Source organism: Agelaius phoeniceus, chromosome 6 (assembly GCF_051311805.1).
Source record: "Agelaius phoeniceus isolate bAgePho1 chromosome 6, bAgePho1.hap1, whole genome shotgun sequence".
NCBI classification, from domain to species: Eukaryota; Metazoa; Chordata; class Aves; order Passeriformes; family Icteridae; genus Agelaius; species Agelaius phoeniceus.
The window spans coordinates 9,196,282-9,210,219 of NC_135270.1; the positions used below are offsets into that span (position 1 = coordinate 9,196,282).

Consider the following 13,938-nt stretch of genomic DNA (forward strand, 5'->3'; position numbering starts at 1 on the left):
TGTTTTCAATAACTGAGCAGGATTTGTGACTACCCAGCCTCAGTGGGGCCAAATTCTTCCTTATGAAACTGAGCCTCCATTGGCTTCTGCCAGGCTCATCCTCCTCCTTCCATTTGATACAATTCCTGGCTCCTAGGCATGGAGAAGGGGACAAAATCCACTTCAGGCAAGTGCTGTGCTCCTTCCTTTGGGGGCTGACTCAAAGCTGTGCTAATTAAACCAGAGCCCCCCAGGAGGGGCTCCAATCCCATCAATCAGGGATGCCTGGGACAGGGGGACACTTCAGTCACTGTGTCCTGGGGCAGGGAGGGCCGATCTAAGAGCTTGCTGGGCTCAGGGAACTGCTAAACCACCAGCTAAGTCAAGCCTAGATCAGCTCAAAGCAGGCAAGCAAATATAAATTAGTGGAAGCAGGACTAGCAGTTTTGCAGATTGGTTTTCTAACCTGTTCTGTGTTCTTCATTTTCAGTATTGTGTATTAATTCCTCTGCACATTCATCCTTTTAAGAATTAGATGAGCTCTCAATGCCCTTTTTTAGAGATGAAAGGTGATGCCACACACTGTGTGTTTATGAACAATTTATCAGTTAAAGATGGAGCAGAATTAGAAAGCCCTGAGATTTTAATTCCTTGTTAAGTAATTGTCATGGCAGCTTCTGACAAGAACAGAAAAATGTCATATAACTAAGCAGAGCTTAGCAGTCAAGATAATTTTCACCTTCTAATAAAACCAAAGCAGGTACACCTATACATTCCTTTACAAAGCCTGTAACCATGGTAGGAAAAGCAGCACAATTTGATTCTGACAACCTGTAATTCCTCGTTATGCCACAGTTTGAATAAAATTTTTAAAAAATCTGCAGGGCCACTACATTATAACTTTAAACCAAGAAACACAAAACCTAATCAAGCAGCATTGAAAACTTCATCTTTGCTGGGGCTCAGGGGGCAAGGCTTCAAACATTCCTGTTACAGCACAGCACCACTTTGGCTGAAATAACATTAAATGCCTTGAAAATACATTGGGGAAGACCAGAGAAGGAAGTTGTAAGGGGAGCTATGAACAAACAATGGCAGGAGCTTGGGGGTTGACTACCAGGTCTCCAGGATGGAGAACAGCTTCCCACCTTGGGCAAAGAGCAGAGAACACTGCACAGGAATTCAGATGGTCGACAAACTGAAATATTTTCATTATAATGCTGATTTCACCAAACTCTTCTCCAGACTGCCCTCATCTTGATCAAAATCAAAAAAAGTGCTATTTGAAATATCTAAACAGCTCTGAGTGGGTCAAGGCTGCAGAGGCAAATTAAAAGCTGTCAGCCCTATCAATACTGCAGCTTCCAGGCACTGTCACTCCTCATGAACACCAGTCCAAAGGAATCTACATCCTGACAATTTCCTATACCAACGTGGAACTAACACTGAGAAATTATTTCTTTCAGGCATAAGAGTGGCAAGCGAAAATAATTAATTCTTTTCTTACTGAATGTCTCTCCCCAGTTTAAGTGACTTCTCTCCAAACAACAGAGGAGCAAATTAAACCATAATACAAAACAGTTATCCCATATGATTTATTCCTCCAAAATGTACTGTGCAAGCATCAAGGAAAACAAGGAATCTGAATCATGTCTTACACTCATGATGGAAAACATACTAGCTAATCCATCCCTGCTGATTTTAAAAGTTTATTTGGGTTTTAAGAGAACTCTTTAGTGGGGCTTTTGATGCTCCAACATGCATTTAAATCCTGGAAATAATTCCTTTGATCCAGAATCAAACACTCAGTCCCACTCCCTTCAGGAACTCAGATCCACAAAGTCATATAATAGATTTAAAGTGTCAGAAGAGCAAATACCTCTAAAACTATACAAAGTGTGTTTAACATTCCCTTTATGCTTTCGATAATACTCAGCACCCTGAAAAACCTCAGATTTCCTCTTCTTTTCTAGGGAATTGGAAGGATTTTCTTCCAAGTTTTGAGAACTTAATTACTCTAAAATGGCTTCTGTCACTCACTGCACCATGAAAAATGGATATGCACATTCCCAGATGTCTGGACACATGTCCATGGAAAAGTGGGCTTGCTGTAGGCATACCACAGGAACTCTTTATGTAAGCTTTTCTCATCTACACTGTTCTTGATAAACATTTTACAGAAATAAATTTGAGCCTGTATATTCTACAGCCATCTTCTCTGTAATTCTGCATGGCTTGTACACACAACTTGCAAAAACCAGAGCAGCATCAAGACCATTGGCTCAATTAAATTCCAAAGCTGGGATAATCAAAAGGATATGCATGCCCAAATTCAGCTGACTTTGAGGAAAAAATAAGGAGGGGTTTTTTTAATAATTAAAAAAGTTCCAGCCTACAGTGTTCAGTGAAATTTGGAGTCATTGCAAATCACATTAAAACATCAATACACTAAAACAAAGTAAAATAAATCCATATATTAAGCAATAACCATTTCCATTAAAAGAGACTGGAAAAAAAAAATCCTATCTGTATTAATGGAAATAAAGCATTCCCTTTTTTAAGCAGAAGTTTGTCAACCACATCTGTCCTTTTCCTGCTTCACATTTACTGGCTTTCCCTGATAAAAAGGAAGGTAGGACCACATGGAGCAGCCTACCTGCACACAGAATCCTTGCTGAAGTGTCATCTGCAAGAAAACTGGGAGACAAGGTGCTCAACTGCATTTTTCATTAACAACCTAAATATCCAGTACTCCTTGCAGTAACACCACTTTTAAAATAAGAGTGTTTAGTCTCAAACCTCTCAAGAAGTCACAGCCCCTTTGGCACAGGGACTGGGGTCATGCAGCATTTAATCGCTTCATGAGATAAATTATTTTGTATATATTGGTTCAATATAAAACATTTAAGGAAGATTATTCTATTAATCACAATGAATATACTAAACCCACTTTATTCCATCCATCTTGTCAAGGTTCTCAACGCCATATATGGAGTTCAGAGTCATTCTGAGCCCAAAATTTTTAATACAATCATAGAATGGCTTGGGTTGGAAGGAATCTTCAAGATCATCTTGTTTCATGCCCCTGCCATGGGCAGGGACACCTGCAACAAGCCCAGGTTGCTCCAAGCCCTCTCCAATCTGGCCTGGAACGCTTCCAGTGATGGGGCAGCCACAGCCTCTCTGGGCAACCTGTGCCAGGGCCTCAGCACCCTCACAGGGAGGAATTTCTTCCTAGAAATTCTCTTTACTTACCACCAAGTTTAGCTCAAGTCAACAGATTATGGGTATGTGAAGCCTTTCCTTTTGGAAAGCTGTACTCCTGAAGTATTCCATGTTTCTTTGTTTTACCTTTAGTAGGAACAAGAGCACCAAAATCAGACCTTTCTACTACTGCCCCCAAACAAAAAAATGACCATGGTTTAACCCTTACCTGACAGCAATGGATTCCAGGGACTTCTACTTGGATATGGGAAGCTGGGTCCTTCAAGAAGGGCAAAGGAATGAAGGCAATATCAAAAAGAAGTTAGGTGTCAGAATTCCATGTTAGGGGGAGAATTTGAAAGCAGAAACCCACAAAAGCAAAGCTCTTCTGATGGCACAACTTGAAAATGGAAAAATGGACAGAACAAACATTTAGAGGAGATGAGGAAGAAACTTCACTTCCTCTTAGTTCCTCCTGCTCTGCTGTCCCTGTCACTTTAAGCATGAAATGAGGAAAGGACAATGAGGGACTGCAAGAGCATTGAATGGGATTAAGGCTGGCACAGGAAGGTGGCACAGGACTTGGGAGCTTGGAATATCTTAGAGATATACCTGGAGCCAAGAAACACTGCTTTGAGCAACAAATGTGCAGGTCAGGGAGCAATGTCTGCATTGGGGGACAAGACACCACCACCACCACCCCCTGCCCTGGAAGTGCAGCAGCACCAGCACAAAAAGAGCTCGCAAAGCACGTGCTGGAATTATTCCAAACGTAAATCACAACCCCAACATCATTTCCCTCTGTTTCTTCTCTGTTATTCTTTGGTTGGGTTTTGAGAATTCATATTTTACAACCCAAAACTAGCCCAAGTATTTTCTCTGACATTTTCAGCACCAAATACTGTAAGAAGTTCATAAAGCACTTGTTGGACTGGTTTTAAATATTTATTGCATTCTGTTATTGTAGCTTTTAATCTGTATCTGCTTTTTAAGCAGCTGCACTATTCACTGCCTAGTTTACTATGCAGCCCTTACAGTTTCACACTCCTTCAATCTTTTATCTCCTAAAATATCAGGCTAAGCTGAGTTTGAAAGCACCTTTGAAACATACTTTGCTACACCTCATGTCTGGATGTCTGTAATTCCAAGGAATATTGTTACAGCTGGGGAGTTTGGAAGAGTTCTAGTTTAGAAGACTGTTTTGTTCAGTTATTTTAGGAAGCTCTTTTTAGCCACACTCCACAGGACTCTCATATTGAACACCATTATCTGAAGTATTTATTATGTTTAAAGCAGCCCTGGAAGGTTTCACATTTCACTGTTCCAATTAAATATTTTGTTTAGAATGGTCCATAAATTTCAGAGTTTTGATATTTTAGGGATCCAATTATGATCTTGAATAAATGCCCTATAAATACAATCTAACCACAAGCAAACAAGGACAACTATTGTGCTTTAATTTCCTAGAGATCTGGAGCATCAAAGTGTATTTCTCCAATAAGCTGAAAAAGAAGAAAATAGCTGTATAATCCAGGACTGAAACAAATGTACAGTAAAATACTTAAATACCCCTTAATAAATTAATAAAGGAAAAATTTGAAGAGGTTTTTCTAATAAGTGGATCATGGTGGGTTGAAGTGTTACTTCAATTATTACAGCATTTAATGGGTTTAGCTCTACCTCCGTGAAACATTCCACATGTTACACACAAGAATTGCCTCTGTCTGTGCCCCAGGGCTGCTAGAGCAGGAAAGGATACTCCAAATTATCCCTCTGGGACACATTAAAGAGCAAGAAGGAGGAGTGAGAAGGAATCAGTGTTCTGAGCTGACAGGAGTGACAGAGAAATAAATTTAAAAAAACCCTGTTCCTGACAGTTTCCAGGAAGCTCAAGCAGCAGGTACAACAATGTGGCATTGAAATCTTGAGGGGGAGTCTCAAGGAAAATAAGCTTGTACTGGAAAATTGGCAACTGGCTTTTTCATTCAAATAACAGGTAGTCAAGGGGAAAAGAAGAGAAAAAGCAAACGTTGCCAATATTTTGGCACTTGTAGGAGTTCTCCAAAAAAAGCATATCTAGGTTCTCTCCAGCTTTAACCTGAGAAAGAAATGCACATTAATGCTGCAAAGGAGCTGACACTTTTAATCTGCAGCCCACTCAGCCAAGGAACATCCACTTATACACCCTCATGCATTATTCACCAAGAAAATTGAAATAATCTACCCGTGGTTAAGCAGCTCGGAAGCAAATGCAAATCAAGGGAAAGCAGCTGAGAACGAGGATCATTCACAACTCCTGACACTCCTCCACAAGACTGGAGCCTCCCGTGGGAGCAGCCAAATCATTACAACCCAAATCCCCACGTCTGTGCCTGGGAATTGTCCTGGTGGCACAAGCACTGACCTGTGGCCATGCTTGGAAAAGGAACTTGCTCAGTTTTTATTCCGGTAGATTCTCACTCTTTGTCAATGAAGGTGTGTCCTTAGGCACACCCCTGAGAAAGTCTGTATTATTATTATTATTATCATCATCATCCCATAAAGATAATTCTAGCACTGGCTACAATCCTCTTCATTCCATATCTGACTTGTGAAACTTTGGGCATGGAATATAAAGTTATTTAAAGAAAATCTCCAGCGAAGGAAGAAGTTATTGCTGTCACCACCCTCATTTTTAGTACTGAGATTTAATGGGAAATATCTTAGACCATGGTTTACAGCAATTATTTTATTATCTTTAGGAATATACTTGAAGATCAGAAGGAATAAATTAATTTTTTGCCTCCATCCCAGTCAGCTGTTTTGAAGCTCTCCACCATTACTTACAGGCTAACGTAAACAGGAGAGAGATGAATAATTCTTGTAAGTTTATACAAATTACTCTGGATAAATTCTCCGTGAAATCTACATAAATCTTATATTCTGAAGTATTTCCATGTGCCTGAATTTATTATCATCTAAGTGGTTGTAATCACTCAGGTGGTTGTAAACTCCATGCATTAATGTTTTCTTCATCAGAATTCAATAGTTTTAACCCCTCTGGTTTTAAGGCAAAACCATTACAGTTTTGTTTGTGCTTAATTCTTCCCCATAGATCTTCCACAGCAAAGAAGTTTTCGATTCAATGGAATTGCCTACTCTATACCTGATTTCATGAAATTACAAAAATGAGAGAAAGCAGAAAACTTTCCTGTCATAACCATAAAACTATGAAGTGTAAAATAATGAATAAAAAAATTAAATAGGCCTCACTCCAGATAACAAAAATACCCATTAGGGTTATATATTTTTTTCAGTCCTTTCAGAAATATATTTCTCTATCAAAAGGCCTAAAGAAAAAAAGAAATCTTAAATTTCAGACATTGCAGATACAATGAGAAAAAATGTGTTTCTACACACAGAATTTGTGATGGAAAACTGCTCCGGCAAGAATTTGGTGAGTGTAATTGTATTTTCCTTCATGGATTTTGAGTTAAATTCCCCGTATTGTAGTGATTCTGCAGTAACAGATACTCCTCAACCAAGGGAAACAGGAGCCCAGGACAGAGAAAACAGGGCTGGGCCCTTCTTTATGGAAAGTAACCAAGACATTTTTAATGTTCATACAATCCAGACCAGAACTGCCATGGGGCCTTTTGGAAGATTTCCACAGAGATCCCCACTTTTCCCCAGGAAGCCCAAGCACATCCCCATGGAATGTTATCTCTAACTTGGTCCTTCAAAGGTGATGCTTTCACTATCATAGAGTTATAATAAATATTCCACAGACTAGAGGTATTTCCTGGCCAAAAATTGCCCCTAAATTTCAGGTCAACTGAAAGCCTAAAAAATCATTTGCAATAAACTATTTATTATGTCACTGGCACATTGTAAACACATCCTTAAAATTAAACTGATCATTCATTTAGGTTAAATAATTAAAAATCTCCTCTGCTTCAATTGCTGACCCAAGATACAAAGCAGTGGCATCCCAGAAATACAGGAGCTGAAATAGGTACCCAAGTATTTTGCAAATTCTTCAGAACTCTCTTCACATTTCAACTAAAATGACCTTATCCCAAATTTTAGGCAGTAAAAAAGAGAAAAACCTGACTATCAGTAGACAGAGATCTGAATTTGATTTCAAGCTTCATGTGGACCCCGTGCTAATTACACAGATTTTTTTCAACATGTCTGCAAGGAAAACAAAACAACACAGAAAGGTAGCTCTAATAGTTTATTTTATACACATGTAAATTTTGGCTCTGTGTGTCTAGTTTTATGTGATTAAATGATATTGAGCTTTGCAGAAAATATTCTTTATCTAATGAGAAAAGACTGATCTGGATTTGATCACTGTAAAAGCCACCCATTCTCATTTTGCCACACCAGGAGTAAAAAAATCTAAATTGCTATTTAACATCATACCAAAGCTATTTGTTAAGGACATCCAGCAGAGGTGACCTTGCATTCTCAAAGTCAAATTTCAGGAGTATTGACCCCCCCCCAAAAAAAAATAGAAAAAACTTGCTAGAATTCTGAGATTTCCTTACCATGATATGATACTTGCCTGACCTTCCCTTATTCCCTGGGAGGAATTCAACCAGAATGGGGAATTTAATCCTCCACATTATGTATTTTAATGACTCATTGTTTTCCTATTTCTTTCTAGTTCCTGCAAAGCTTAATGGACTTGAGCATGATTATTAAAATGCTGCAAATAAAAAGAATTTTTAAAATCTTGAAGTATTAAAAAAAAAAAGTGCAGATGCAGTAAAGGACGTTCTAAAATTGGAGCCCATTTTGTTGGGGATGGGAGCAAAGTGTCTGAGCCATATGCTGGTGTAACACAGGCAAACTGGATACAAAGCTTATGTCACTGCAACTTGCTCCTTCAGAAAGCAGCTATGGCAGAAATAATCCCCAAATCTTACATTTCAATTTACATGCAGCTCCAGATCAGCACCAACATTTGGATATCGGAAGTCCATTAGAGTTTATCTTCCTGGGTAAAGAACACGCTGTTACCAAATAATAAATAGAAATAAATGGGTACTAAACAACTCCTTACACCCAGTTTACTCAATCATTTTTTCACTTGAACAGAAGACCAGAAGAGAAGCAGATTTTTTTAAATCTGCACAGTTATCTTTCAGATGGCATAGGACACAGTCCTGCAGCTGCCAGGGAAAAAAAAAGAAAAGATTTTGTGGTTTTTCTTCTCCAAGAGGAAACCCAAACACACCCTAAGATAAGGCCTAGCCTAAATCCCCAATAATTTCAGTGGCTTTTATCCAGATTTACACTTCTTTAATGCAGAACTCGATTTGTCACTTGCATAACAGAGTTCAGACACCAGAAAAACTCCCCCGTCTTTTGAACTGTCTCTCTCCTCAGCTGGCACAGAACAAACTGCAACTGGTGATTTGGACACAGCCATGGGTGGACAGAAACACAAACTGTATTTGGATAATCCCACAGTGCAGGGTTGTTTGTTTTTTAAATAAGAAAAAAATAACAGACAAATCCCAAAATCTGTTAAGTCTACGATGTGACCAAAAATTTCTTCCCAAGCACTATTCCTTCCAAATCTCTGGACATGACAAAAATTATGTTTAACTGCATAAAATTTCTGCCAGTACATAACTTTGAAATGTTCTTTCTAAGATAAGAGCCTGGACTCCACAGAAGGATGAGAAGCAGTTTTAGCCCACAGGGAATTGGACTCGACTAGACCTTCTCTTATTTAAAAGAAAACATGACAAAAATCCTTTGGTGCAGGTATGTGGAGAGAAAGCTCCACCAGCTTTGAGGTAGACTGGCTTCAAACTTCAGTTTTTGTCAGGAAAGATGATGAAAGGGAAAACCTCATCCCACCATCATGAGAAAATTTCTGTCCTCCCACTATGCACAGACAAAGCAGCAATGAAGCCCCTTCCTCCTACTCCCCCCCACCCAAAAAAGGTGACAAAAAGGAAAACACTGTCCTGTGTTAAAAACCTAAAGCATGTCCTATATTAGCAATCTCGCTAATGAAATTTGCTTTCATTTAGTTGAAATAAACAATATCAGATTCTTTCCTTTTTTTTTTTTTTTTTTTGGTTTCTCTTGGTTAACTTTACACATAAGAATTTTCCTCCGCTGCTGATGAAGATGTCTGAATAAACAGTGCTATGCTAATGGATCAAAAGATCAAAAATATTCTGTCCTAAGCACAGAGTGGAAAGGAACAAAGTCACCAGAATCTTGGGATCCAATCGAAGAAGTGTTTGAAAAAGAAAAAGAGTTTTAGGTTAGGATCAGTCAAACTCTGAAAAGGTGGCAGAGATTACCCTGCACAGGGCTGGAATTCAGCCTTGATCTCTTTTAGGATGAGGGAATGATTTTCCTTATCCCAATTATCTTAGCATTTTGTACAGAATTACTTGAGGGAAGCAAAAATCAACATATGCAGAAATCATTGCAGCTTCCTCAGATGCAAGAAAGGGTTGTATCTTACAGGGGAACAGAAGCTGGATAACCCAGCAAAGAACTGGGAGAGCACAGAGGTACAATACAGAACAGAGCTGGCACTGACAGAAGTGAAAGAAAAATGAGGGAAGGTGACAAAAAAACAAAGAAACAGGAAAGAAAACACAATTAAATGGCAAAGTGATCCAAAACAGGCAAGATGCAACCAGCGGGAAAAAAATTATAATATCTTTATTTGGGGTGAAATTAGTAGTTAGACAAATCCAGGTGAGGTGCTGAATAAAAGGCTCTGGATGTTACAGCTGATCACAGACTGAACCTGGGGCAGACCAATGACCTCATTCCAAGCATTCCTCAAACCACCTTGATGCTGTCAGGCTACACCAACAACCTCCCTGTTGTGAAGTTTTCAGAATTAAAAATTAAGCACAGTCCTAAACTAAGTTCAGGGCTTCCAGTCTGTGGCCTCTCAGGTGCTGCCTCTGAGCATGTGTAAAAGAACTTTTGGTATTGCCCTCAAATCTTTTCTTGGTCCCAGCTCAAGGAACTTTTTCTTTTGTAGCCTTTTTGCTACACTGCAGGTCATTGCAAGGGGTTCTTTGCTGTTTTTTTTCAATTTCCACCCCAGGAAAATCAACTTTGCGATGGAGCAGGACTGCAGTGCTTGCCCCTGCAGCCAGGTCAGTGCCAGTCAGTGTGGGTCACAAAGGACCAGAGCATTTCCTTTCCTCCCTCCAAGATCCCTACCTCCTGCTTATTTTTAAGACAGGGGATCCCCTGTCAGGGTTTAAGCACAACCCCTTGGAGCAGATCAGGGAGAAAGAGGCATCAGGCTCCTCAGCATCTCACATTCCTCAGGTAACTGCTCAATACTGAATGCTGAATAGAATTGCCCTGGAACACCTCTGGATAAGGGGGTGGGGACATTTCTGAGCCACTAGTACTTGAGAATCCTTTATTCAAAGGCATTTTTTATGGAATTATCTGGAAATAGTCAATTGACTGCTGAAATATAGCTAACAAAATGTACCATTCCACTTGTTATTTTATTTGTTTTTCTATGCATCATTTCCTGCCTTTAATTTTAATTCCATGCCCTCTAAGAAATGCAATCTCACAGATCTTCCTCTTTATTTTCCTGTAACAATATCATAGCAGTTTTCTCTACCTATTTACAATCTCTTCGTTCCCTTCACAGCTTTTCCAAGCCATGGAATGAAGAATTATGTAAAAATAGGCCACAAGAAACCAGACACACTTGATCTGCACAGCAAAAATAGAGCTCTTTAGCACCTGGCATTCTCAAGAGTGGTAATGAAGCTGGCAAGATAAGCCAGGCTTTGACCCAAAATAAAAAGCTTAGCCCTCACAAAAAGGTTAAATTTCAACTAACACAAAAATTCTGTCTTTTGATTTCTTGCAAGGTGTGACCCCAGACATCTGGACAAGCAGAGGGATTGGGCTGACCACAGGTGGGAAATGCAGGAAGAGGACAAGCAGCACATATGAAAACATTAATTTTAGCCTGTCACAATCCCTGAGGCCAAATTACAAAAACCCCCTGGTGCCTGCAATCCCAGGAGTGCTCATGGCTGAGGGGGAAGCCAAAAGAAAGGAAAGGGACCCAAAGGACAAACCAACAAGCCTGCAGTTGTGAGGTTTTTTTCAGGAGCAACAAATAAATTCTTCAGGATAAATAACTGATCTGTGTTGAATTACAGATTTGATGAGGCACATTTAAAACTGAAAACGCATCACAGAGTTTATGTTAAATTTTGCTACCTCAGATGTTCCAAAGAGATGTGAGAGGCTGTTTCCCAAGATGAAAATGCTATAATGTGAAAGATTATGCAGAGGGAATGCAAGTTTATCAAGTAATGGGGCTTTTGGTAAGAGAACACATAGGAGGAGGAACAAAATCTGGACTTCTGGAGTCAGCAGAATTATGTAACAGAAACCAGAGATACCTCTACATATACACAGATAATACAATCTTAATGTTGTAAATCTTCAATTCAATAAATCTCTGTTGTTCTCATTCAGCAGGGATTTCATCCAATTAGAGCCACTTGGCTGATATCTACTTTGCAAGTTTTTTCTGAATCAAGATGGCATCATAATTCTGTCTTTTATGAACAATTCTGAACAATTACTTCAGCAACACCACCTAGAAAATTGAAGAAGAAAAAACAGGCTCTTGGTTTCAATATCAGAAATTATCAAGATGCATAGAATGGAAAAGTAAACAAAATCAAAGCAGAATTGAGATTTACTAAGGGGACAACCTTGTTGGACACCATGAGGCATCCCAGGCCATGCAAGGCATCCAGCAGTAAAATAAAATGGGAGAAATAAATACCTCCAAACACCAGCTCATTAAAAGGGAGAGGGAGTGACAAAAAAGGTTCAAGTATCATCATTAGGTTTGGATTTCCTGGAATCTCTGTCCAAGATCCTAAGCAGACCTGATTTAAATACTCAAAATGTTTACTCTGAAAATGTCTTCCACAGTGTGTCAAGACCTTGACTTCAAAAGCTGCATCTTACCCTGAACTCCACTGGAAAGACTCAGAGCCAGCCCAGGAGATTGAGATATAAATGGAGTGACAGCAGCAGCATGAAATATTGTGAGCAGTGTGAAATACAGTGTGAAATATTACACTCATTACAAAGCCCTGTGCTCCAAAGCCTGTCCCTTTATCAAGCCTCATCTAGAATGTGACAACAAACATGCTCCTGGGATGATACTATTTCCTTTTAAAGAGGCTGAATATTATTGGATCAATTGTCACAAAGTTATGACTGTAGTATCTTGTTATTAAAATCAGAGTATTTATAAGGCATTACAACAAATTTCTTCAGTGAAGCTTCACTTCTTAAATTGTCAAACCATTGTATATTGAAGAGAAAACATAACATCAACTTCATTTCTATAAATAATGGAGGTTGACTAAAAACTGGTATGTTGAGCTGTTAAAAATGATGTCAACATAAATTCAGCCTAATAGAAAGAGGAGTTGCAAGTAAGGGTATCAAGATAAATAAAAGCAGACAGATTAGCAGTTATATAGTCCAATATTAACAACTGAATAGTCCAACTTAAGACTTTTCAAGTTTATTTGAACCAATCTAAAAGTCAGATGGTAGCCTTGAAATCATGCAAATATTTAGTTTTATATTCATAGGAAGGGTTTTGTTGTTTTTTTTAAATACAAATATTTGTTTCATACAATTGGAAAATTAATAAAATTACATCTATATTTGGAAGGCTGGATCTCATCCAGATCCAATTTTTCAAGGATGTTCCTGCCTTCCCCAAACAGAATTCTTTTCCATAAAGCAATGATGGCACATAAAAATCCACATACTCACAAGTTACAAACCCAGTCCTGTGCCATCAGTCTTAACTTTGTGGTCTACTTTTAGCCTAATTACAGAAAGGAAATTATTGGGTGCATAAAGAGGTTTGTGATGAAGTGCTCAGCATAAGGACCTACATTACACTCAGAGTTTCATGGGGTTTAATTTTCCCTTCTCTTTTTTCTTTTGGGATTTTTAGGTTTTTGGGGCAGGTTTGGGGGTATTTGGTGAGGGGTCTGTTTGCTAGGTTTTTTTAATTCATCTCTGCATTTACTTTGGGAAGCATAGGAATTTTCTTCAGGAATCATTCCTGACTATTTTTAACAAGCTCTATTTTCCTTTTTTTTTTTTTTTTTTAAGTAGCATTTATTTCATGTGCTTTCATCTCTTTTTTCTGTGTTCTCACCATTGTAAATGGAAGGAATAGAGAGCCCTGGGAGCCTCCACACATCTCTTTCCCCACTTGTCCTACCTCTATTTTTGACCTGGCTCCGCTGTTAGAAATCCTGCATGGCATTTGACACCATCTTAGAGAGCTCTTGAGGCTCATGTAGAAAAATGATTTAAAGAAAACACATTAACTTTTGAGGAATACCAGAACTCTCTGGGAAGCTCTTCAAACACTTTGCCTTCTGTAGCATCCTTTACTGGGTAGCCTGATACCTGATCAGAGCTGCATTGACACATCCCTTAGCTCAGCAAGCGTTGGTTTCCTAATATCCTAATATTGGTGTGGCCATCCAAACCCTCCTGTTTTGTTACACTGAGACCTAGATATCTATAGATATATAGATATAATATCATGATTGAAATGCACAGATCACATATTCCAAAAGGCAGAGCCTTTTAAAAAAGGCACAATTACAGCAAATTTAGGGATACCGATTTTAGTGGAGCCTGAGAAAAGCTGGCAGAGGATGCCTCAGATAATGCTGATCAAACTGC

The 13,938-nt window shown here is 38.9% G+C and overlaps 1 protein-coding gene across 5 annotated transcripts in view; it reads right to left on the minus strand.

The window, feature by feature from the left end:
• The window catches only part of SHANK2 (SH3 and multiple ankyrin repeat domains 2), a 250,193-nt gene that overhangs the window by 197,856 nt on the left and 38,399 nt on the right, over positions 1 to 13,938 (minus strand). For 3 of the 5 annotated variants that reach the window (XM_077179592.1, XM_077179591.1, XM_077179595.1), the window contains exon 10: positions 3,413 to 3,463. The exons of the other annotated variants lie outside the window; for them this stretch is intronic. In XM_077179592.1, the coding sequence (XP_077035707.1) occupies positions 3,413 to 3,463 (51 nt within the window). The remainder of the gene's footprint in view (positions 1 to 3,412; positions 3,464 to 13,938) is intronic. 5 annotated transcript variants of the gene reach the window in all.